At 42.7% G+C, this 26700-nt stretch overlaps 1 protein-coding gene across 1 annotated transcript in view; it reads right to left on the bottom strand.

Moving 5' to 3' along the window:
- Positions 1–707: 707 nt before the first annotated feature.
- Positions 708–26700, bottom strand: part of adcy8 (adenylate cyclase 8 (brain)) — a 46345-nt gene continuing 20352 nt past the window's right edge. Inside the window, exons 6-18 of the mRNA XM_029524476.1 lie at positions 25516–25674; positions 24743–25013; positions 17812–18009; positions 14584–14684; positions 13741–13942; positions 13083–13172; positions 12212–12384; positions 11067–11145; positions 7666–7824; positions 4125–4271; positions 3310–3402; positions 2935–3049; positions 708–2342 (exon numbers count right to left, since the gene is read on the bottom strand). Of these exons, the coding sequence (XP_029380336.1) occupies positions 1843–2342; positions 2935–3049; positions 3310–3402; positions 4125–4271; positions 7666–7824; positions 11067–11145; positions 12212–12384; positions 13083–13172; positions 13741–13942; positions 14584–14684; positions 17812–18009; positions 24743–25013; positions 25516–25674 (2287 nt within the window). The 3' untranslated portion in view covers positions 708–1842. The remainder of the gene's footprint in view (positions 2343–2934; positions 3050–3309; positions 3403–4124; positions 4272–7665; positions 7825–11066; positions 11146–12211; positions 12385–13082; positions 13173–13740; positions 13943–14583; positions 14685–17811; positions 18010–24742; positions 25014–25515; positions 25675–26700) is intronic.

Here is a 26700-nt window from a genome sequence, read left to right on the forward strand (position 1 = left end):
ACAGAAAACCAGTTCCAGGTGTTCACCTGGCTCCAAACTCCCCCAGATCTCAGGCTGAGGCAACATTTCTGACTCACCAAAGATCTGCTGCTGGTCCGACTGCACCGAACAGACGATCAGCCATCTGCTCAGTCAGTCACAGGCCAGACGGTTCGGGATCATCCAGCAGGTGCTCGTCTGACCACATGACTCGTCAACAAGAAGGAGACGAGGACAACAGCCTTCTGAAACCTTTAATACGTTCACGGTATTAAATAGAACCTGGATGTTATTTAGAGCCAGGAGCTGGAGGTCTACCTTTAGACCACATGGACCTTTAAAAAGCTTGTAAAATTACACACATTTAATATATGCATATCTATCATTTACCCTGAAACTTCTTGTTCCTGTAAACCCTAATATTCTTGTCAATGTTATATATTTTATAAGATCAAGATCTCCTGCTATAATTCTGTCCATTAGAAGTTGTTTTCATGAGTGTCTTGTACATGATTACACAAAGACTGAAGAAATTTCATCAAACTTGGACAAGCAGGAGGCCATAAAGTTAACCTTTGGAAGAGATCTTTCAGATTTCCATTCACAGCATCTTTTCGAAAAATAAACACAACTAGACACGTGGTTTATATAAAAAATTAGACCCCTTTTTATTATGTTGTCATATATAAAAGAAATACAAAAAAGAAACTTCGATACCAGACGGGGGTCAGAGCGGGGCGAAGACAAGTTGGCGGCCAGGCGACGTAAAAAGGGGAAATGACAGGAGGAGCGTTGGACAGACGGAGGGGACCGATGAGGCCGGTCCCTCCCTCCCTCCAACACCTTCTCCTCCTCCTGCTTCAGGAACAAAGTGGAGTTTCAGTTCTACAAACATTCATCCAGAGTAGAGCCGGTCCAGGAAGAAGTCCTCTTACTGGCTGAGCTGACTGTCAGTGGGAGGAGCCAGAGAAACTTCGGGCTAACTGGTCAGCGGGCTAGTAAACATTTGAACTGGTAGGCTCTGTGATGCTAACCCAGCGGCTGTTTGTCTCTTCACTTAAAGGGACCCTGTGGAGTTTTCTTGTAAACACAGTTTCTGTTTACATTCATTGTGTGCTTCCTGAAGGTCTAAAGAACTTTCCTTCCTAGAAAAACATTTTTCAAACAGAAGTGTGAAACATGGATTCTTTACGTCCATCATATTAGCTCTTCCTAACAGACATCTCTGTGCTAGCGCCACCTGCAGGTCAGTGGAACAGTGTGAAACGATTGGCAATGGCGATGCATATGATGTCACTCACGCCATGCAGCAGACCAAACTAAAGACATTCCTCCATTATGCTGCTAGTGGACAAAAACTGCACAGGGTACCTTTAAAGCTGTTGGGACAGGAAGTGCGTGTTTAATACTCACCAAATTTCACATTTCCTGCATTGACCTGGAGAACCGCTATTAGAAAGTTTGGACAGTTTAAAAATGATTTGATTGTAGCATGAAACAGATTCATCCCCCGCGTCGACAGACGGCCTCAGCCTCATCCACTTTGTTTGGACTCAGTTCTGCTGCAGGAGTGTTGTCCCCGTCACGAACCTTCCTACAAAACTCTGATGGGTCAGTTTCTGAGAAAACAGCACAACCCAACTTTAAGAGCTTAAATGTGAGGTCTGGAACCAGGTTCAGGTTTGTGTTGTTGTCCCTCTTGAAGAACTTCCTGCAGCTTTATTTCAGTCAGCGTGTCCTCACATTTAAACTTTATTCTTTAGCTGCACCCGTTTAGGTTTATGTCAGCTGTTGGGCTTATTTTTGCCTGAAGAACATCTCTGGCTCGGACAAATCTGTGGAACCAAAACTCCAGTGTGGCCTTCAGGACAGCTCAGTCTTATCAGCGGCTTCAGCGTGATGCCCCCCGCCCACCTCGGAGCCACCAGGTGCCAACAACGTCCTCCGGTTGTAGTGGTGGTGGCCCTTCATGATGCCCGAGTTGTTGTTCTCGTTCAGGATCTGCTTTTGCTTCTGGCGGTTGAGGGACTGCACCAGGCCGAGGACCACGGCCGCCAGCGAGTACTGGCCGGTGATCTTGCGCGGCTGCAGGATGAGCGGGTTGGGTTGCACCCGGCCGAGCAAGAAGTGAGTTCGGATCTTGCCTTCCTGCTCGCTGATTCCCTTCACATAGATCTCGCCACGGTACTCGAAGGCGAAGCCGCGCTCCTTCAGGATCAGGTAAGTCTCCTCGGGCACCTGGATCTTACCGCTCACGCCGGTGCTGTCCATCCGGCTGGCCAGGTTCACCGTCTTACCCCAGATGTCATACTGCGGCTTCTTGGCACCGATCACACCTGCCACCACCGAGCCATGAGCCATGCCTTTAGGACAAAGAGGGGATTCGTTCTTATAACTGTACTTTTACACAGTGACCACATGCTGCATGAAAACAACACCTTTGTGGTTAAAGCACGCTTAACAGGTGTCGGCATGTCCAGTATCTTCCACGTCTGGTCACATGACGAGCGTAAAAAGGTCAGACACTGAAACCTGATTAGTTTATCTCTAATTTGTGCCTTTTGTGTCGACACCAGGCAGCTCATTGGCAGTTGCCATAGTGACACAGGCTGGTACGTTGTGTTGCTGTGCGTGTATTTTTAGCTACAGTGCATAAACTGTTTGACATCGACACAGAGAGCTGCCGTCTTCAAACGGACTGAACTCAGACCGAGTGACGCTTTATGGTCTTGGTCTCTAGTTTCAACTCGACTCTTCAAAATGGCAGCAGGTTCAGGTTTGGAAGCGCTGATCCAAATGCAAAGTGAACTCCATAATGGCCATAACTGGACTTTTTGACATGTTTAAGTCTGAATGATCAAAATGTTGACAAAGAACACAACGAATTGATCATCGCTCACAACAATCATTAGTTCAGAAACAGGTGAAGGTGGAGAGGTGTGAAGCAGCTCTTACCGATCCTCAGCTCGAAATTGTTGAAGGAGTGCTTGTTGATCTCCTGGATGCTCTCGTTGAGGGCGATGGCAAAGTCCGCCAGCGCACACAGGTGACCCCATTTATCTTCACATTGCTGTGAAAAGGCGAGAGAAGAGAAGAAGAGTCTGAGCCAGCAGGAGGCAGGAAAGATCGTATATTGGCTGCCGGAGCTGGTTCTTTCACAAAACAGCTTTTGGGACAAAGTAAGTACACTGCCCTGATCATGTGCAACACATCTGGATGATACGCCCATCAATTATTTCCACCATTACTGCCTCCATTCGAGAGGCAAAAACCCACATCTGTTGTTTTGTTCTCATAAGTCCACATGAGCTTCATCTGCTGAAGCTTCACCTGTTTCTCTGGCGACAGCCCGGAGACAGCCATGTAGGTGCTGCCGATCGTCTTGATCTTCTCGATGTCCTGGAACCGTTCCTCACCCAGTAACTGTGACAACAGAGAGGTTAATGTTTTCTTATTTTCCTGATAAAAACGGAGTAAAGCAGAATAACCAAAGAAAAGTTCCTCTCATGTGTTTGGGATGTTTCTATCTTTATCTGATCAGGAGTTCTGCTCATTAGTGATGAAAAATCAGCTCTAAATATCCGATTGTCCATGTCTCTGTCTTTATTCTGTCACATAAACGTCACGGGGTTAATATAAATACATGAATATAAGATCCCATTTGCACAAAATCAGGCTCCTTTGGCGTCGCAGCACTGAAAACAAGCATCTATTGAATTATTGACTATTCTGAGCTGCAGGGTAGGGTTGGTGTGAGTGTGTCTCTCTGCTGGAGGCGTCAGCTCCTCACGTCCTCAGTTCTCTCCCAGAGAGCCAAGATCTGTGAGAGTTTTGAAGTCAGACTGAACCCGAGGCCCGTTTTCTCATCTTTACTCCTACTTTATGAAATCTGTCATTTTTAGTGCCAGTTTGAAATCAAGATTATTTTTTTCCATAAATCTGTGCATCCCAGAATTTTTTGCATTTCAGAATTTTAATTTAGTCAGATGAGTGCAGACAGTTTTCTGCCAGAATCAGCCCTATCCTGCCTTTTTATTAATTTGCTCTGAAGAGTTCTGGAGGATGAGATGGACCTTTTAATCAAAAAATGGAGGCTGTTCATGTGTGAAGTAGAAGCGTGTGGACTTCAAGGTCCGCCGTTTCACCTCATCAAAGTCGGCAATGATTTCGTTGAGGAGCCTCAGGCACTCGACTCCCTGGTTGTTCATCTCCGTCTGGGAGTAGAAGTCAGCGAAGCCCGGGATGGAGGCGAACATCACGCCAACGGCATCGTAGGACTGCGAGTAGAGCTCCTGTGGGGACAGAACAGCAGCACTTCCTGTCAGGTTCCCTTAAAGAAAACCAAAAATATGTTCCCTTTGCTCCCAAAGTTTTCAAACTGTAGATGGTAATGTCTAAAGGTAAATCAGACCTGAGCCTTCAAAACAGCCGTCAGGACTTTCACTGTCACTTTGTGATGTCACAACAAAGCAATCATCCACCCCCCCAGGTCCCGCCCACCATCCAGCTTTGCAGGATATATAACATTCACCTGAGATCTGCTCCATTTTTTTTTAAGGAGACTCAGAAATCCGTTCTGATTTGTTGTTTTCTGATAAACAGATAAACAATTTGTTTTTGGGTTAGGGTAAATAAACTCACTACGCTGAATTGTGGCACAAAAGCGTGTTGCACTGTTGAGGTTTGCTGTAAATGCTGCTGTGCTGCAGCATCTCGTCCACCGGGGGGCAATGTTAGCACGTGGCCGAGCTGACGTGAAGCAGGAGGCCACACGGGAATATTTCAACAAAAGGCTGATAAACATACTGTCCAGCCAGAGTTCAACATTTCACTTCATGATTCAGGTCGCTCTCTCCCTCTCAGTATTCTGTTTGGCATTTCAATGTAATGACACTATTAGGGGGAAAAAAGGGGATCTGACTTCATTGTGACATTATTCACGCTCTGAATGAGCTCAGTCAAATGTCAAAGCTTCAAAGTGAAACTGGGTCCAAGTCAAATGTCTTCTCTGCATCATGTCAGTGTTTGGAGGTCTCACCCTCAATCTGAAGCCTCTAACTCAAACTCCTTAAAACACCATATTTCACACTGAAATGTGGTGTGTGTGAAGGACAGTTTTTAAACTCAAACTGTTCAATGTAAAGTAATATTAACCAACATGGACTTTTACATTTTAAAGATTGGAGATCAGAATCAGAAGTCAGGGAGTTAAAGGTCATCTACTAAATGGGGGACCAGAAACTATTACAGGGACCTCAGGAGCTCTGAAACCTTCACTAGCAACTAAAAAGCTGAAAATGAAAATGTTGACAGAGGTGACACTCAGCTCTCTGTCACCTGATTAATTCCAAAGATCATCAACACCTCTTCAGGGTGTAACAACCTATTAATAAGCCAGAGCTCCAGTATCCAAATCACGGAACAAAAAACAGCCTGATTAATAATGTAACGAGTGATTAGGACCCAACCTATCCTAATGGATGCATTTTTAATCATGTCCTTTTTAATTAGGAACAAGCATGGGAGCAGAATGATATCAGCTCTCCCCTCCTGACATTTATAATTCATCAGCTGCTTGCCTTTTGTTCAGGAGGCAACAGAAGATCGGGGGAGTCGATAATGAAGGGGACAACATGGCGATTTGACTCCAATGTGTGACAACCATCCTCCCTGCCAACCAGGACAACCGTCTTTATCAAGTTGGAAAAAAGAAGAAGCAACAGAACAAAGATTTAGAAAGAAAAAGCCTCTCTTCTGTTTCCGTCATTATGAAAAAAAAAACTTTAGATTTTGTGCTTTGCTGATAACAAACCCTGGCCAGGGATATTTAAGTGGATTCATCCTAAAGCCATCTTGTTTTTTTATCTTAATGGCATGTAGCTCATTACAGAGAAACATTGAAGTTATCAACCCGCCTTTGATTTGAAGTTTTGTCACTTTTAACTTGTGACTCATCTTAGGAATCTAATTAAAAACCGACAATTTCTTTGTTCTCACTCCTTCTGCTTCTTTGGTCCAAACTCAAGTGTCTCAACATCTCCTGGGTGAATTTACATGAAATTCAGAAATAAATAATAATGCTAATAATAATAGCCTCTACTGTTTTGAGCTTATTACCAAAATGTTACGCACAGATGAACGCACCTGCTCAGCATCAGCACTAAAAACATGTTAGTCTTTAGCTGCTCCAAACTCACAGTCTGTTTCCTTTCTGATACAGAGGAAGCAGCACAGATCAGGTGGCATTTTTAAAATTGATTTCTGCATTCTGGTAATGCTAATGCTAGCTGTGTAGCAATAGTAAAACTTGCCAGAAATGCTTTTGCAGCAGAATGGGTCACTTCTCTGCATGCTTCTGTTCAGCGCTGTGACTTTGACGTTCAGTAAAGGCTTTAAAGAGAAGGGGAACATTAACTCCATTAACTGCACACTCTTGCTCTTCTCCTGACTTTGGAGGAGTCATACAATGCCCTTTGTTGGCACTTAAAATAAATTTCCACCTGTGATGCTGTGCTGAGCTCTATCCAATAAGTGGGTTCATGAAGTTGCTGCTCTGCTGGCGCTGCCCTGTCAGCTGTACACACTGTCGTCACTGAGTGGAAATGTTGGGGAGCAACAATAGCTCAGCAGCAAAGCAATATGCCACACCAAAAAAAAAAATAAATAAATAAAATAAAATAAAATAAATAAAAATAAATAAATAAATCAACGTCTGCAACACTCAGAAGCACCGAACAGGAAGCAACGTCAGCACGAGACCACGAGCGCAGGAGGAGGGACTGGACGCGGTCACGGATCCCAAAGTTTTATTATGTTTTCTCACTAATGTGCATCCACTGAACCAGGATATATGTTGTCCAAGGACCGGCGGTATGGTTTGGAAAAGAATGTTGACAGTAAAGTCCATGTATTGCAGAGTGAATAGAACACCACAGCAGCTTTCCAGAAGATCTATTAAATCTGAGTGTTAATGTGTGTGTTTCTATATTAGGCTCTTAATGAGTGCAGAACAGCTCTATTCAACCCCAATTAGGAGGGCGGAGGAGATGATGTGCAGATAAAGAGAAACTCTGTAAAGTTTGATTCTCTGGAGAGTTGAAGCAGCTGAGTCACTGCAGCTCCGACGGCAGAGACGACTCAATGTGTTCCCTCCTGCCAACTGACAACGTGTTATTAAAATCAAATCAAACGCATACAACCTAAAAAGAAAAAACCTCTGCAAAGGTTCTGTCTGATCGAACCGCCCCACCAATTCTCTCTCCCATTATCCAATTGTTTGAAAACCGGTTGAAAAGCAGTTAGATGGTCTTTTCTTTCTGTTGCAGGCTGCAGCTGGCTCTTATTTTCTGATGCTTAAACATCCATCACAGTTTAAATACAAACTTCAACTCGCTTCCTGTAACTGCGCAAACACAGATGCTCCTCTGTTCGAGTTAGACATTATTATTATTTCAGGTGGGAAAAATGTTTACAAGCTTGTTTAAGGGGATTTTGGTGCCTTTTAAAAGAAAGTAGCAAAGTTGTTGTCTTGACTCTGGTTAAGACACATTTGAAAATACTAGAGTCTGATATTTGGGGATCAGCAGCAAAAAACACAACAGAAGTGAGGTTTCAAGAAAAGTAAATGTTTCCTGAAACTACTTGTCACCATGAAGAGAAATCCAAACGTGTGATGTTTGCACAGACCTCGTTGTCACGGTCCTTCTCCAGGAAGTGGCGGGCCACGTGGCTGGGCAGGATGTTCCTCAGCATGTTCTCGTTGTGCTCTCGCAGCTCCTTCATCTCGTTGATCTCCTCCTTGGCCTGGACGCGCCATAAGAAGTCCAGCCGGGCTGTGTACTCCAGCTGAACACAAAAGACAACACAACACAGAAAGTGAAGAAAGGGCTGCTGCAGCATTCATCTTCTCAAACACAAACAACCGGATTTTGCTCTATTTCTTGAACCTCTGATCAACTAGAAAACTAGACTGATCTTGGATTTTTGGATTTTCCACACCACTCCAAGATGCTGTGAAGTGTTCCCATATGATTAAAAGGTAGAGTTCAATGGGGTCTTGAATTCTAAATCAGGTCCAGGTTCACAGCCCAGGGAAATGCAGCCTAGATCCACAAACCGAGGCTTTAAGCCAGCCATCAGGACATCAAGGACTTTGTGATGTCACAGCAAGGCACCGCCCCCAAGCCCCGCCCACCTGGACACACGAGCCATGCTGTATTTTCATGGAAAAACCAAAATGGCCAACAGACAAAAAGCAGCTCCCAAACAGAGGTGTGACGTCACAGAAGGCTGTCTCATGATCAACACTGAGATCTTTTCCAAAGTGTCGTTTGTGCTTGTGAAATGATACAAACGCTAAACGAAGCTCTGGAATGAACAGAGAATGAAAGAAAGGTTGGATCACTTATGACACACAAGAGAGCACAATCAATCTGAAGGACAGCAGAAAAGCAATGAAAACACAGGCTGTTTTTCTCAATGTACAATTAACACAAAGTCATTTGAATATATTAGAGCCAAAAAACTACCTCAGCAACATTTAGTTGTGTTTATTTTAGAGAGGAGAAAAAAACATCAGTGATTATAAAAATGACAGCAGGAAGATAAAGCCTACAAGGATTCAAGCATCAGTTGGTGGAAACAGTTTTGTGATGAATTGCGGTGCCAATTAGTCCTTTTATCTTACGAGTGAGTAATAAAACTTCCATCTAATTTTCTGTTCTTCTAATTAAGAATGCGCAGCCTGCAGGATAATGAGATGGTGTCCAGTGAAATAATGGGGGTCGCTCAGCCGTTAACTAACCTGACGTCCACAGAGCGGCGCAGCATGACACACTCATTCAAAATGGCTTCTATGAGCCCTCAGAGGAGAAGAAGAAGAAAAGCTCCATTCCTCAGTTTAATAAAAACTTTACTCAGAATTAGCGCGGCTGCTGGCTCACACTGTGTTTTTTTGTTTCCATGTCCAACAGCTCTGACTTGAGAGGCTGTTTGCAGCGTTCACATATATGAGTTTAGGCAAAAGGTGAAAAACTTTCTGCACTTTTTTGGATAATATTCTTCCTTTTAGTCCACACTGGTGTGAACATACTCCACGAAACCAAAAATCCTTCAATTAAAAAGGAAGGAAAGTATCAAGAGCACACAACAAAGCAGTCCCCCCCTCAGCCACGCCTACAAAGATGCGGCCATTATGCACCTAAAAATGATCCGGTCTGACCTTCGCTGGATTTCTTTTTTTGCATCTTTATTCACCCATTTAAAAGCATCATCCTCAGTGTTGTGTTGTTTCATTATCAACGTGCTGAGACTCATGAGATCTATCAGCTTCCTAAAACAAACCAACACTCACACGTTACAATAACCTGTGTTAGAGCAAAGTATTTGATTTATTCTGATATCGCTGGTACCATTAAAAACCTGCCTGGTCTGAAAGTGGTTTCACAGAAAACTCTAATCATATGAAAATAAGAGCCGTGTCAGCAGCATGGTAATGAAAAGCTTCATGTTCGCTGTGCTTGATAATGTAATTACTGCAACTGAACCGGCTTCTGGTCTCTGCTGCCATTAGTTTATTACAGAAATGGTCTCTGGCTCAGCCTCTGCGTCATGTAGCAGGAAGCATGAAAGTGCAAACACACACATACATTCATTTTTATCGTTCATCATGAAAGACACAAGAAGAGAGAGAGCAGATCTTCAAAATGTTCTGTAGTCATGTCTCATCTGTCCACATAAAGACGCTTTGGTATAATGTCAATAGAGAATGTCTCTTATGCGGGTTATTGTGAACAGGTTGTACATTTTTCAGTTCCCCAACACCTTCACTAAGATGTGAAGGAAATACAAAGATTAACGACAAAGAATCTTCTGTGTTTTATTTGAATCGTTGATATATCTGTGATTTTCAGAACGCTAAAATGATTCAGTGGAATCTGTAGAAGCCGCATCCAAATAAAACCCTTTATAACTTTTATGTTAATTATGTTCTTTTAAAGATCAACTGAGTGTGAGAGAACTGACATCTGTTTAAAGGAAAACACTCTCCTCCTCCTTCCAGAACCAGTTTTATCCAGAGTTCATTGAGGATGTCTCACAGACAGCACAGAGCCATTTAGAGAGCTCACCCGGTGTTTAAACCCGACATATCCAACAATTAACACTCCACTAAAAGGAGCGCTGGATCGGCCCAACAGGAAACAGCCTCTTTCCCGAGTCTCTCGGCCTGACGTCCCTCAGAGCTGCAGCTGTCACGCGCCTCATGCCGCCGAGCTGTCATTGTCTTTGCATTTCCAAACCAGCGGCAGAATTGACCCGGGGAAAATCCATATACCGCTGGGTGACTTCAAATGCTGCTGCTTTTCTACTTTCACTCGGGCTACAAAGGACCCTCAATTACGACCTTATCTCCTCTGACAGCAAGCCGCTCAAGGACGTGATCAAAGGTTGCCATAGAGAGAGGCATGAAAGCGGCTTGTTGATGCCGGCGTCCTCCATACGGCTCTGACTCCGACTGTGTCAGACATATAAACAGGCAGGTTTGTTTATCAGACAGCGTCGATCAGTCCAGATGTTAACCAGCAGTGACACCAACTGTTGCTGTCTGACCCTCATCTTCATCGCAGTTCAGACCAACTAAACAGTTTTACTGTCTGATTTTGAAATGCTCTTCTTCTTCCTGTGTATTGAGGATGGATGGATTCAGTTTTAGCTTGTTCTTCCATAACTAATCAGTAATTTGTCCTTTGGGTCACCCAAAGACGGGACGTCCAACCTGCCGTGAATTGGCGGTTTTGTTTGTGAATTGCTGTTTTTAAGCCTCCAGATGAAACAAAGAATGTTTTGGATGCAAAAAAATGAAGGTTTCCCTAAATTAATCAATTAAAATTGAACTTATAAATTATAAAAGAAAATAAACAAATACAAAACATAATAATAATAATTCATACTAATTCACTCATTTTGAGTCGGCAGCATCTTTAGCATTAATGATCAGGACCATTCAATATTTCTCTGCTGGAGACAATGATTTAAAAAAAAAAAAAGTCTTTCCTCCTGCACGAGGACATTAATCTAGCTGCACTCACCTGCTGGCCATGATAAAACACAGCGAGGAGGAACATGGCCATGAGGAGCAAAGACGTCTCTTTAGTTCCCAGGAAGTTTCTGTTGGAAAGAGAAAACACGTACAAAATGTGCATCACAATCTGGTTTCAGATATTTTTGTAGTTCTGCTTTTAATTTCCCCAAAAACTCAACAAACGGCGACATATGATCTAATACATGTTGACTGGTCTGAATTTTAATCTCCCCTCCAGCACCAACATTTGTCACGAAGCCGCTGATGTTTGAAGTTTTAGAAAACAAGCTCCTCTTGAAATATTTATAATACTGCTTGTAAAATGCCCCCTGGAGAATCCAGGAAGGGAAGAAATGAGGCAAAAAGACCTGATGGACCAGAGACACTCTGGGAAGCCAGAAAAAACAACATATGACATATCAGATTTTTTTGTTATTGAATTGTCACTCTCACTTTAAAGGTCCCCTGATGAAAATATGTCTTGTGCTTTTTTTATTATTACTATTATGAACTAGGTGTAAAATAAAAGCTGAGAAAAATGTTCTTCTCCTCCTACACAAGCTGCAGCTTCACAACAAAATATGTTTCTCACCATTTTGGCAGCTGTATGTGGAGACATTTAGAAGGACGTTTATAGTAATGAGAAATTGAACATTTCTATCTTTAAAAGAAGAATATCCATAAGAAACTGGATCTGTTACCGACTTGGACAAAAAGCCTTTCCATCATGATATTATCGTTGCTGTGTTAAAACAATTATATGAATTAAGAATTAAGGCTTAGTGACTGAAATCTGATTCAGTTCGGTTCTCTGTGCAGCTTGACCTGTGTGGAAACTTCTACTTGAAGGCTTTATAGAGCCTATTGTGTGCTTTAATTAGTCATTGTACTTCCACTTTAAAGGTCACTGTACTTTAACCATGAACGCCTGCAAGAGCTTTCACACATTTACAAGATTTATGTCTGGAAAAATAGGTCAATGTGACTCCCTGATGTGTTTTTTAAGTGGATGGGGTGAAGAAAAAGACAAGTGAAGAACCATGAACGTCCTCATCTTCACACTAACACATAAAACGATTTAAGGAAGTAATCTGACAAATTCATCAACATTATTAAAATATGCATCAGAATGGATAAAGAGATGCCACTCACTCTGTGTTGTGGTGGACAGTGTCGTAGCGGACAAACAGCGAGGTGTAGAAGGCCTCAGTCAGCAGCGAGTACACAGCGATCATCACCAGCAGCACCGCCAGCTTCAGGACGGAGTTCAGCCGCAGGAACACAGCGCATGTCACCATCGCCAGGACCCCCGTGAAAACAAAATACTAGGGGGAGGGAAATAAAACAGACGCTTGGACTCTGAAATTTGGTTCAGATGTTTACCTTAGTGAAACCTACTTATGCACCACAACCGGGTCATCCTAGTATGTGAAGTTAATTTTACAAATATACAATTCCTAATCTGATTGAGGATTTCCTTTATTCTGACAGGAAGTCTGGGGGTGGGGGTCTAATCTCAAACAGGACTCCTGGCTGCAAGAAAATAAAAAGAACAAGGTCAAAATGGAAGCCGCTGCGGTGGAAAGATGTTTAAGTTTCATATCCCATGATGCAATTCTATGGCTACAAACGCTTTTTAAAGGCACCGGGTTTGTAGCAGAAACTTCTGGTTATTCATCTGAGATTGGTGTGATGACATCACCAGAGGCCTCTGATTTGAACCCAGCTTTAAGTAAAAGTCGGTAACTTCATCATGTATCTAAAAACCTCCTTAATCAAAGAGCTGCATCTCGTCTGAGCAAAGTAACATAACAGATATTTCCTCTGTGACGCTGTGACGGCTCCATCAGTTGCCGCTGTCTGAGGCGAGACCTCCCTCTGGCCGAGAGCAGATGTCGGAGATGTTTAATTCATCATTTTGCCTCTGTCGCAGAAGAGAAATAAAAAAAAGAAAAGAAAAGAAAAAAAAAGCAAGCACCAGATGGAAGTGATGCAGAATTCAGACAGCTCGTTTAGCCGGTACCTCTGGGTAAAAGCAGATGTCTGGGATGGAGGTGGACTCGTTGTACGTCTGGTTCCTGAAGGTGCTGGACTTGTCGAAGTCACACCACAGCTGTGAGGTGAGGGGAGACCACCAGGGAGGTGGGGTTAGTGTTATTATGCACAGTATTAAAACAATGCAGGATTAGTATAAAAATCTTCATGTCTTTAATCTTTCATAGTTCTTGTGTTGGAAAACAACATCTGATTTGTGAGTCAACAGAACGAGATACAGCTCCCAGAGAGAAGCTGCTCATTTCTGACTTCTCAGAGATACAAACAGCTCTGTTACAGGAGTAGAAGAGTCAAATATTGAACCTTTTAATTAGTTGCAAATTCTCTCGTATAATTTTTATACAATTCAGTCTGTATTATTGTTAATGTGAGAAAAAAAAAAAAACAAAACAACTGAGCATTTCTTGTCAAAGTGACGTTTAAACACCAGTATTAAGATAAAATGCGATTTGGATCAATAACGTAACATGGCAACATCAGGAAACTACGCAGAGAAAACATACGAAGAGGCAGATTGAATTTCAGTTAATGGAAAAGTTGCAGCTGTTGGCTCTGGCCTCTGAACCGAAGCCAGGAAACATACACCGCCTCCATAAATATTCCAATTCACTGGAAACCCAACTCACGATATTGATCATGGCTGCCAGGAAGTTGATGAGGATGGAGACAAAGATGATGACGTTTCGAGCGGCGTAGGTCTCGTTAATCCAGCAGCAGGCTTTCCTCAGGACCAGAGGCAGACATTTGTAGTCCTCCGCCGTGGTAACTAGGACCAGGCACGAGTGGAGGAAGATGAGGACGGAGAACTGAATCACCATGGTTACCATCCTTCAGAGACATATGGTAAAATAAAAAACTATCATCAGCTGAGATACACTATGACAAGAAAAAGGCATGCCATAATTTCTACATCACTTTTGATGAAACATGTTTTTTGATTTTGCTCCAATAACGTCTTGTTGTTTATAAAGATATAAATTGTATGTCTGCTTAGCACCAAAAATGGAGCATAAGTTGTTCGTTTGCCGCCTTTCGTTTGGCGCCCTTCGAGGTCCACCAGCCAGCGGGAAATATTCCATCATCCACATTTTTACCTGGGAAAAAGCCATGCTACATATGATGCTAGTTAGCTTCAGCTAATGCCTGTAGGAGAAACCGAGCTAATCTGAAACAGGATCTCATCCTGTCTGAGATGCACCACCAAAAAGAGGTGGAACAAGTTGTCCAAAAGTTATCGTTACAAAAGTAAACAAGTGAAGTGGAGGATTCTTAATATCTGTTGCATGTTTGCTGATGTTAGCCCCGGATAAGCTAAGCTAAGCTAGGCTAGGCTAGGCTAGCTGCTCTGAGACTGAAGCAGTCAGTTTGGACCTGATCTGGGATCACCGTCAGCAGTGACCCGGAGATCCGGAACCAGGGATAAATACTCCTTCATTGATCCTTGAAGATGGACAGAATCTGATTCCTACCTGGCGGAGGGAAGCAGGCTTTGGATGGTTGTGATGAAGATGAGCACGATGAAGGCGCACACCAGGTTGGACTTGAACACCTCATCCCTCATCTGGGAGTACTGCGGCGGCGGAAGGGGACAGAGAGGAGGGGGGGGAGGAGGAGGTGAGGCCGGGAAGATGGAGAGCACATTTTCAGACCGACACAAAACACCGAAGACGCCGAATGCACCTCAGACACACAGAGGCCGGCCTCGGGACACATGCGTCAGAGAGAGACAGGAGCCGGCGGGTTCACCGGGGGGGCCCGGGAGAGGCGGCAAGCGGTAAGCACAACGTAGCTGTTAGCTGTTAGCCGCTAGCTGTTAGCGGTTAAGTGGTAGCTATTAGCCAGCAGCTGCTAACTGTTAGCGGTTAAGTTAGAGCGGTTAACTGCTAGCTGTTAGCCGAGTCAGAGACGTTAGCTAAGAGCGCTTCACCAATTGTTAAACTGAAACTGGATTTGAATTATATTTTTTTGTTGGCGCTTCAAAATCATTACAAAGAACTCAACCAGTGGAAAAATCAGTGGAGGTGAATATTTACTCCACTTGTCCCCAGTCAAATCCAACCGTTAGGTGCTTTTGAAAGATTGCACAGATAAAAACCTCACAGTTTATCTGATTACATTATTTTAATCAAGATGAGATAAAAAAAAAGTAACAGCTGGTTTGAGCTGGTTTCATTTTTAACAATATGTTCAGTTGTTTTAGTTGTGCTGGGTTTAAAAAGCTGTTTTTGTTTTCTCCAAATCTGCTCAACATTCAGGAAAGGACAGCTAAACAAACAGGAAACATTTAATTTGGTTTACTACCTGCCAGCTCTTCTAAACCTCATGGATATAAAAATGAATTCCAACTTGTTTACAACCTCTCTGCCAAAATGTAGAAATGTAGAGGTTACGCTTGGCTTGCCAGTTTTCCACCAAGAGACCATCAGAGCGTGAACAAACTATTAACTTTTATAAAGTAAATTTTTAAAATTAGCCTCTAAAACAATACTTCAGTTTTAATTTACTTTTAAGTTATTTTACTGAATTAAACTGAGCTTTTGCTTCACAACCTGAAGAAAACAGTTTTTCTTTTTGGATTTTCTGGATTTCGTGGGGACCAGAATGTTGACTTTCATTTTGATTTCCAGAAGAAAGCGCCGTGCTGATGTAAGACTGTAGACCGGAGGTCTTCAACTCCAGTCCTGGAGAGCTGCTGTCCTGCATGTTTTAAACAAGTGTCTCCTGATCAGCCCTCAGCAGAGCTGGATGACGAGCTGATCATTTGAATCAGGAAACATGTAAAACATGCAGGACCGGAGCTGGAGACCTCTGCTCAAGACCAACCTGGACTGACAGCCAGACTCATCTCAAACATAAACTACCCCCCCTAACCCCCCGTGACCCCCGCTGCCCCCGTCCTCACGCTGTCTCTTTCTCAAAGGGTGCTGGGAAATTAGCAAGAGGACGTTTCACATTTTGTCACAAATTTGGCAGAAGGAGGGGAAAAAAATTAGGGAGGCCAACAGCAAATCACTGCACATTTACTGAAGAGGTTTAAAAAAAAAAAAAAAAAAAAAAAAGGATCTCAGAAAAGATTTAAAAATGGTGGCGGGATTTAAAGGGAAGCACAAATGTGGAAAGAAAGGATGGGCTAATATAAAGGTCAACTCAAAGGTCAAAGATGGGCTTACTCATAGGAAAAAAAAAAAAGGGGGGGGGGGGGGGAGAAATTGGACCAAAAATTCCAGAAGTACATTGTATTCACCAGAGGAGAAGAGCATTTTCTTTGAATAATGACTTCCACATCTCATAATTATAAGAATATTACATCACAAGTACTCTGCCTTGGAATTTGTTTCTATGGAAACAACTTGTCCAAAGTGACCTTCAGTTTGGCTGTTTGTACTGAAAACTGCAGTTGTCCACAAAGCTATTCATAATGTTTATTTAAATGGACCAAAGTCTCAAATAATGAAGCAAATTAGCAGTCTAAAGGTCCATGTGGTCTAAAGGCAGACCTCCATCTGGTCTTTGATTCTAAATCAGGTCCAGGTTTTATATTCATCCAGTGAAAGTCTCAAAGGTCTCAGTCCACAGAAAACGGCTCACAGTCTGGATTCAGAAACAACCTTAAAACAAGCTGTCAGGATTGGCTGACTGCTGCCTGAGAAGTTCTGTCAGAATTTTATAATAAACATCCATTTGCCTATAGAGTTTATTTCAAGTTATAAGATGTGAAGTCATAATCTGTGCTATTTTGAGTGATTGCAATGCTCTTCATAAAAAGAAAATAAAAAAGTTGAACAAGTCAGCTTTTTCCACAAAAATGTAAGAGGTCCAGGTCGTGGACGTTTGGTCATGAGTAAACTGAAGGGGGTCCAAAAACAAATCAGCAGCATCAAACAAATCAAAGTGTCACCCAGTTGGCCATTTCTGTGTCACTGAGTCAAAAATCAGTGGTGATTCTTTTTATTTTCAGAATTAACCTGATTAAAATATGAATTTCCAGATTAACAATTAAATTGATTTGATATGTTTTTAAATGAGGAATTTAAGGTGTAATTAGAATAGCTAAATCAATTGTAAACAACAATAACATTTAGTTAAAAAACAATAAGAATAACAATTAAAATTTTTAAAATTAATTAAAGAAAAATGGGAACTAATGTCAAAGCAAGAAAATGAAACTGCAAAATCTAATTTTATTGGCAGACAGATGAAACCTAAATTTCTCTTGAAGAGTCTTAAAAAAATATATTCTCAATTACAGAAAATAAAAACACTAAATATAATCCTATCATGTAAAAAAAGAAAAAGGGAAACTCCAATATGAATTGGTGAGTTCATTGGCCTTTGTTTTACCCACTTTAATTTAATACTGATTAATATAAGACTCCAGTCCATAATTAACTTTGTGACACACTTGAGACTCTACTCTGAAAATTAAATGAAGGAAACTGCTGAACAAGGAGGAAACCCTCAACCACTTTGTGCTTATTACATCAGAAATGTCCCCAAATCCCTCAATGGCTGGCGTAAATACAGGAGAAAAAAATTTTTTATTTTTTTTTAGTGCATAAGTTCCTTTAGCTTACTCATGATGGGGAAAAAATAATGTAGGTCATTGTTTTGCTTCCGAATCTTCGTGTAGGAATAAATATGAGGAAGGAAAGAGAAAGAAAAAAGAAAAACAGTTATCTGTCTAAAACCCCAGCTACCTTCTCTTCCAGGCTGGAGTCTTTAAACATCAGTGAGAAAGGCTTGATATGCTCTCTTCTCAACTTATCGCCACTCCGTAAGTCGATGGCGCTCTCTATTCGCTTGTTAATTTCCTCAGGACCAGAGTGGACATGCAAAGCTTGTGCGAGATGGTTTGGAAGCAGATTTATCGAATTTCTCGTTAGGGCAGCCAGAGTCTAGGGGGAAAGCACATGCACATAGAATGAACCTGCTTGTCCCCCCCCCCTTTTTTTTGTTTCATTCAAGTTACAAATGAAAAACAAAAACAGACGCAGTTACCTTCATTACATACACAAAAGAAAGAAAACAAAATCAACATAAACATAAGGAAAGAGGGGAACACCAAAATGCAACGTCGGCCATCAGACCAGTCTGAGCAGCTCATGCATCCCGTTCACTTTGCACTGATGTTAGTGGAGACCAAGCTGGGAACTGTGCACACATTAAAACAAGGCTGCAATTTATGTCCACAACTGTGATTGGATGGGAAACACAACACAAACACAAAAACAGAACAAACACGAAAATCTAAATCTAAAAAAACACAACAAAAAAACAGAAAACCTGTTGCAGGAGAAAACACATCAGCTGAATTGATCCATGATCACTTCCTGTCTTCTTCTTTATGAATCAACAAACGATAAATGACTAACAGATTAATAACGTCGTTATCTGAGTTTCCCCCGTTCGTTTAGTCGTTTCGAAGTTCTGTTGTATCAAATCCTTTTGGGGAGGATTCAGGATTTTTCTGTCACAATAATTGGCTCATTAAAACACCAACGGAATGGGCCCATTCAAAAAACTAAATGAACCTGCAAATAAAAGCTGCTTGACCTGAAGCTGCATGGAGGGAAGTCAGGTTGTATTGAAGTCTATGGGAAAATGTCCCTGTTTCTCTATGGTTGACTGATTTGTGGTTAGGGTTAGTGTTAAATCTTTGGTCAGGTTTCAGGTTTCAGGTTTAGATTCCATATAAACTGGGCAGATGAGGGCTAAACACCCAGAGAAAGTTCAAGAAGTCCTGACGGCTTTAAACCTTCAGACTGCATGGACCTACTAGATTTTAATTAGGAGACAATCGTGTTCGGGATGGAAACACAACAAGATAAAGCATCAGAATGAGCTCTGGCTCTGAAAACTTGCACTTTTCCCCAAATGCCCCTTTTTTCTTTTGAATTTCTGGGGAAAAAGAGCACGAACTAAATGTAAATGAGCTGTTTTCACTTGGCGCGGTGAAGATAAGGAAGAGAGAGCTGAACTGAAGTTGAACTTGATGAAACAGCTCCTGCATATGAATGGAAGCGTTTGGCCTGTGTGTCACATCATTAACACATCTGGCCACAGAAAATGCAGCGGCTTCATTGTGATGAAGACAAACGGACGGCAGTTTGTGAGCGTGGAATACTTCCTCAGGATTATCTCAGTGAAATGACATCCTGAATGTGACTCTAAATAAAACTTCGTTGGGGCTTTAAAACAGATCAGATTCAGGTTTTCAATCTAAACTTTGTAATTGGGGCCTGCAGACATGTAGCTTAGCATACCGGCCTGGAAACTGCAGCTAACCTTGTTATAATAAACACCTACTATCCGTTTGTTTTTGGTCTGCACATGAATCTTATCGTGCTTTTTGAGGAGATCCTGTTCTGCACTCTGCTGTCAATATAACAGAGCACTTTATTTTGAAACCATCCACCTTTCTCACTTTTGCACACAATGCTGAAGAACCAGCACTGCTGCTGTCTCCTCCACCTACACATCTGCAGCCCAGAGATCTCCCTGATGTCAGGTTCATCAATAGGCGTTTTGGGAAGAGCACACAGGAAGTTCCTGACTTGAAGCAGAATAAATAAATAACAAAAAGGCTTTGAACGTCTGCATCTTCCCACTTCAGAAGTTAGTTTGAAAAACTGAGTTTTCCACACAGGCACTGAACATCACATCATGTTTTATTTCCCACGATTCTTTCATCTTCCGAAATATTCAAAACCTTGCATCCAATATTTTCATCTTATTTGTTGTGACATTTTTTATTTTTTATTTTTATTTTTTTGAAGAAATTCTGACACATCTGAAGCAAACCTCCACTATGTTCCAAAATAAAAGCACAGCTTTGGGCCATGCTTTTACACTGACAGTCTGTTGGGACCAGCAGGACAGGAAGTGGACCACAACACAGAGGGTGCAAATCCAAATCAGCAAAGGTGGAACTAATACTTCTCAGACCAATCGAAAGCCTCGAGACGCTGGGGGAGCGGAGAGAGGTCAGGGGGGAACATGTTCGGTGTTATGAGCTGTGCTGCTCCCTGAAGGAACATCAACCCTAAAGGCCACGTGCTTCCATCGCTGACATTTTCCTCCTTTATATTGGCTGGCGTGGTGCCTGGAGCAGCTGAATGGGCTTACACTTAAAATCCATATTAATAACAGAACACATTGGTCTGTTGGAAATGCCAACATATGATGCCAGGAAAAGGGCAAGCGTGTGGTCGGGGAGGGGGGGGGTAAAGATCACATACAGTCATGTCAGAGGATTTTCATCAGCTGGACATCTCACATCTGACAGCCGCTCGTCACAGGACACGATATAAAAACCACAGAAGAAGATGGCTTTGGTTCAACCTATGGCAACCTTGGTCTTTTAAAACCAGAAGGTGGAGCTGAGGAGGAGCAAGAGCTCAGTACTCTCTCCTGATTGGACAGACTGAGACCTAAAACTCATCAGGAAAACATTTAGTGAGCTAATAAATCAGAGAAGAAAGATAAACAGTTTCCCATAGACTTCAACATGATCCCAATGTTTAATATTATGCTAGTATTATAATGAAAAACATCCCAATATTTCCAGATTCAATCATGGATATAACTGAATAGCAGGCCGTTGGACAGTTTACTTGTTTGGCCCGTTTCATTGTTTAGTTCCGATGGGCTAAAAAGATAATAAATAAAATCTGAAATTTAACAAGGAGACAAGAAAAGGCCAATAAAAGCTAATAACATTAATCATATTTCATATGTTTTGCCCCTCTGCTTATTAAGATTTGAAAACAGAATTCTTATTGAGTTCATCTTCCAAACTGTCCAAAAAGCACCTGAGCTGCAAACTAAACAGTTAAACTGACAATTAATCAGCAAGAAAGCTTTCTAAGACTGAACCTTTCAAATCTAATAAACAGGAACAAGGACATTGATTAAGACATTAACTGTTTGGAGAAGTGAAGTCTTTAAAGAGCTATTTTAACCTCCAGTCAGGGCATCATAAAAGAACAAGTCAGCTAAATCATCATGTTTATATTCATAAAGGTAAATTCATAAATATTAATGAATGCATAAATATTGATTGGATTCATAATCCCTCTGTGTTTTCAACTGTGATGTATTTTTTATTAGAAGTATAATTCCATACAAATATTCAAGAACTTCCAGGAGTTTTATTGTTGTGAAGAAGTTATACTTTAAAAGATTGGCCTAGAGCTCTAGGTCAATCAGCCAATCAGAAAAGAGACATCACAAAGCCCCATAAGTCCTGACGGCTGGTTTTAAGGCTCAGTTTCTGTGAGCATTCCTCTGAGGAAAGAGACCTTTGATACTTTCACTGGATTAACATAGAACCAAGACCTGGTTTAGAATGAGGCCACGTGGAGGCCTACCTTCAGAATGCATGGATCTTCAACAGAGACTGTTTATTTTTTCATTTGATGGAACAAAAAACGGTCTGATCTGGTGCTGATGGCAGAGAGAAAAGGTTTGAATGATATTGTTCATCAGTGTTGTCGGTGTAATCAAGTCTGCTTTAATGGAGGCGGAGTTATAGCAGAGCCGCCTTTCATTTTGAGCAGAGTCAGAAATGAGCCCATTTCTCTCCGGCCTGGATTTCATGGTGCAGACTCACTGAGTTATGGGTCTTCTGAGGAGACGCTCAGCCTCCTTTGAGGTGAAAGCGCTGTGACAGCGCTGTGCATCATGGGAGCCAGCAGGCACACAGCGAAGCATGAAAGAGGTGAAGACAGAGCCACTCAGCCGAGCTGGGAGGACAAATCTTCTTGGTCTGATAACAGCAATCAGTCCTGCATGGGCCGGACTCGGCGGCAGACAGGATATGATGTCAGCGGTTATCACGGTTGGCCACTGATACCTATTCTGGTTTGATGAGTAATGGAGAGTCATTGGTACGGTTATTGACGTTGAAATAATCACAAACTTCAGTTGTTCAGCTAAGTTTTGAAAACTGCCTCAAAACTCCAAAGCTGAGAACTAACTAGCATCAATGAGCCAATCAGCATGCAGCAAGCTGACCACGCTTCAATCATGCTGCTGATTGGCTGTTTTTTAGTCAGTTGGTATCTGATATGAGAAATGAAACCCAGTCAACCCAAGGACATTCAGATTTTCTCCATTTTATCATGCTGTGAATTAAATATTGGTGCTCTCTGCTCCCTCCAAATTTGAATGCAATCATGAATATGTCACGATGACTCTGTTTTCAATTCGACTGTAATCAGACCCAGAATGATGTTTTATCTGAACATTACGGACGTGAAAGGGATTCGTGCTGTTTCATTTGCCTTTTATTGTGAAATATGTTTGTTTCTGTGGATATTTAAAGAGAAAAAATAAACTGAACTGAACAGAAACTGAACAACAAAATGCTGTCGCTGTCTTTCTGGGTTCTGTGTTCAGCAACCAATCTGTTTATTACTGAATCCCTCAGAAAACACTGACCTGCTGTTCCCACAACGTCAGCTTTTGGTTTTTGGAGCTACAAATATGTCTTCATATGGATCTCAACCCTTCAAAGTGAAAGACTGGATAATTTAAAAATATGGACCTTTGATATGAAATAAAGATCTTCAATATAAAATATGAACCTTTTGTAAATATGATTACTTCAATAAATCAACCAACTGTTCCAAATTAAATCAGTACCTGAGCCAAAGCGAACAAAGCTACAGCACAGACGGCTCTCTGTTATTCCCTCCAAACACACACACATAAATCTTCTACCTTGTCCTGAATCCAGTGATGCTGAAAAGTGAGAGCAGCAGGAAGGGAGAGGTTCAGCCACGCGACAAAATAACAGACACTTCAGAACTCCTCTGAGGAGCCTTTGATATGCAAAGAGCTGCTGTGTGACACGACCGTCCTGACAGCCTCTCATTGTGCCAGAGACAAAGAAGCGGCATGCTTCACAAAAATAACATTCCTCTGAATCCAAAACACGGTTTGGTCAAACACTACGCGCTCCTGACAGGCTTGGCGTACATCCTCGTTGTACAAACTCCAGAGGTCAGCTGGAGTTTGGCGTCAGCTCATGGCTGCAGGACAGCGACACCCTGTCTCTGCAGATTCACAGCATCACACTGAAGAGCCCTAAATGGAACCTTTTAGTGCACAAACAGTCTGAGATACAAAACATTTATGTGATGTGTCCAAAAATATACAAGTTCTCATTCATAGGCTTTACACACACACATATCTGGAGTAATAAAATATCTGAAGACAACGCAATCTTTGGTCACACCTCTGGGACCGTATCCTGTCAGAGGATGGTCTGACATGCGTTTGATGCAGTGAACACATGAATTAAAGTATTCTTTCATCAGTGGGCTTTGGACAGATTCGAGGAAAAACTATGTCTCTGACCTCAGAGTCCAAGAGGCCAATAAGATCATAAATCAGGCATCCAGATCTGTGAACATCAGCTCTGGCCTTCTGGAGCATCTCCATCCTCTGAAACAAGAAGCCATCCAAGTGATTCAGAGTCCTGAAACGATGCCGAGGCCCAGCAGGTTGTCAGAAGTTCTGGTTCTGGTGGAGGAACACTGAGTCCTGAGTCCCAGCCAGGCAGTCGACAGCTCGTCCCCTCCAACCCATATGGGGATGCAAATGTTGCCTGAATAGGCAGCTTTAACTCCACCCTCTTCTGCAGCTGAGACATTATGTACTATGACATGTCTGGAGGTTTTTTGGGGGGGCTCTGAGTGACTTTTGGCTGTTTGGGCTGGAGACTGGATCGATGCCCAGGAAGTCAATAAATCAAGCCGGCCCTAATCCTGATCTGTTCACAGACAACTGAGCCCTGAAGCTCGTCATCCATTGGGCAACAATCACAAAACACACTTCCAAAACTTTCCTACAGCACCGTGATTCCATGTCCGTCAGGTCTACCAAGACCAGGATAGTCCAGTTTTATTCTAGGCCAACAGACACTTCAGATCTGTTGTCCAATATGAACCGGCCAAGCAAAGCAACTGAGAACTCTTGGCTTTTTCTTAAGTGGATCTGTATATCCTGACTGGTGTACTGAAGACTGCAAACTAGAGACTGAGACCATATACTCATCAGGAAAACATTTACCGAAGAGGAGGAGGGACATTTTTCCATAGACTTCAATCTAATCTGGCTTCTTTCTACAGCCGGTGGAGTCAGCCCCTGACGGTCAGTAGGTAGAATGAAAGTTTAAGGCTCTTCACGGATGTATGGATACCGCTCATTATTTGGCTCTTTAATTTTCTACATTCCTTAAAGTTTTGGGCTCCAACACACTGAAAAACAAAACATCAGCATGATGCTGTGATGGATGGACAAGAGCAGACAGATGAAGGAGAGATGAGGAGCACGTTTGGATGGGCCACACAATCAGAAGCTCATCATCCTGACAAATGTGACGGTGCTGCGTCTCCGTGGCAACAGCATCCCTCCGCCACTCATTATCAGGAAAAATAAAACAAAACAAAAAATTAATTTAAAACAACAAGAAGAGACAGAACACCCAACAAACAGGTGAAGTGAGAAGATCCTGTGCACTGCCAGAAAGTGTCGGTCCTGACAAACCTCCTCCCACAGGTTTGTCTTTCAGACAGACATCCCCTCAGCGTGCACAATAACACGAGCAGCGGCGGGACTTACGTTCTGCTTCCCCACGATGTTGTCGAAGGGAAGCTCGGGGCTCCAGGACGCCTCATTGAAGGTGGCGCTGCTGGCGCGGCGGTCGGCTGAGCTCGCCGCCTCCTTCATGATGTCCTCGGGCAGGGTGAGCAGACTCTCCTCCGGCTGCTTGATGAGGTACGTCTCGATGTTGTGGCGGCGGAGGAAGTCGTTACGGTCCTTCCCGTGGCCCTCCTCCACTTTGTAGTCTCCGTTTAAACAGTCCAGAGCAGCTTTGGAAATGTGGATCCGCCTGCAACCAACACAAAGAATACCATCATCTTTATTTCTCCGGCTTTCTGGCCTCTGCTCCTCGAATTTAAAAAATACACATCATATACATATATCTACATATCTATGTCTTTTTTGACCGTAGAAATGGATGTAAACTGAGACAGAGGACATCACGTTGGCCAGGCCAACTGAAAATGAAACTCATAATAACAGGAATTATCATGGAATTTTTACATATGTGCTCTTATATTGTACACCATATTGCATTTGTTTGGATGGTTTGAGTCACCGTGGTTTACTTTTTCAGACCAAACCCTCCAATGGAGTTTCCAAAAACATGATGGGAGGAGAGTCACAGTCAAGTCTGACACGTTCCTGAACTTCAGCGATGCCTCTGTTCACAAAGTTATCCACAGACTGAGCTTTTGTTTTGAGGATTTATATTTTACATTTATTTACAAAATGCACTCTGAACTCTGCTTGTTTACCAGCACAGCAGCTGGCAGAACATGAAGCCTCACCCTGGAATCCCTCCGGACTCCAGCTTGTTGGCGATGTCCACGTCCCAGGACCAGACGTCAAACTGCCACTTCCTGAGTCCCAGCACGCCACACAGCACAGAGCCCGAGTGGATCCCGATCCGCATGTCGATGTCGTGTTTCGTACGTGATCTGACGTATCTGGAGGAGAGAGAACGCCAGTATTAAAATATTCCAGAGGTAACTCCAGGTCGACGTGCCCAGAATCCTCCGGCTTTTTTCTATTAATTCAGCATATCAATGAACATGAAATCGACCTTTTGGCAGAACAGAATACAGATAACAAACCCACCAAGAAAGGACCACATTACATTTCACACACACCAGCAAGGACACTCAAAGAGCGAACCTTTTCCACACACTTCTCACACTCGTTCACACATTTGTTCCTCATTTCATACTGAATTATGCCGGAGCAGAACAAGAGCAGGACAAACCGAGGCTGGTGGGAAAACAGAGCAGCTCCTGTCTCCCAGCCTCATTTCATGCTTCATAACAGCAGTGATGAATGGAAGGTGAAAGGCACCCTGGGAGTTTGTGACAGGTGCTTGCAGTCATTTGGCCAGGGGCTGGAAACAACCAGCTCGTCATTATGACGATGATGATGTTTTGCTGACTCCACAGGGAAGGCTTTCACTTTCTGAAGAGGTCAGAGGTCAGTCTACGTAGGGCACACACCACAAACATCCTGCTGTCTTCAGAGCAGTATTTTGCTTTTCTGTTCTAAGAAAACTCCAACTCTGCAGTCCCACAGATGTGCTTTCATTCCTCCTGTTTCCTCCTTAAACTGCAGAATCAGCCTGATCTGTCATGTGTGAAACTGACTTCAGTTAGGAGGAGTAAAGCATTCATGTTCACCAGTGAGGCTAAACGAGGTCCATGCGACACTGCAGCCCACAGCACAAATCTCTAATTCATCGTTTTAACCCCACAGATCCGTCCTCACCGTCACGCTCAAAGCAAAGTGACGGGCGCTGCAGGTAAAAAAAAAATGCTGCGGCCCAAACAGAGTGGCTGTGATCTGAAGATTACACCGTCGGTTGTGTGTCAGGATCTGTGAGCTGACGACATCTGTAAAGCCGCGGTTGTGCCCTACCTTAAAAAGGAATATGATCCATCCCCCGTCGGTGACGCAGGCCTGCGGGATGTGGCTGCAGCCTGTGATTG

This window comes from Echeneis naucrates, chromosome 17 (assembly GCF_900963305.1).
Source record: "Echeneis naucrates chromosome 17, fEcheNa1.1, whole genome shotgun sequence".
Lineage (NCBI taxonomy): Eukaryota > Metazoa > Chordata > Actinopteri > Carangiformes > Echeneidae > Echeneis > Echeneis naucrates.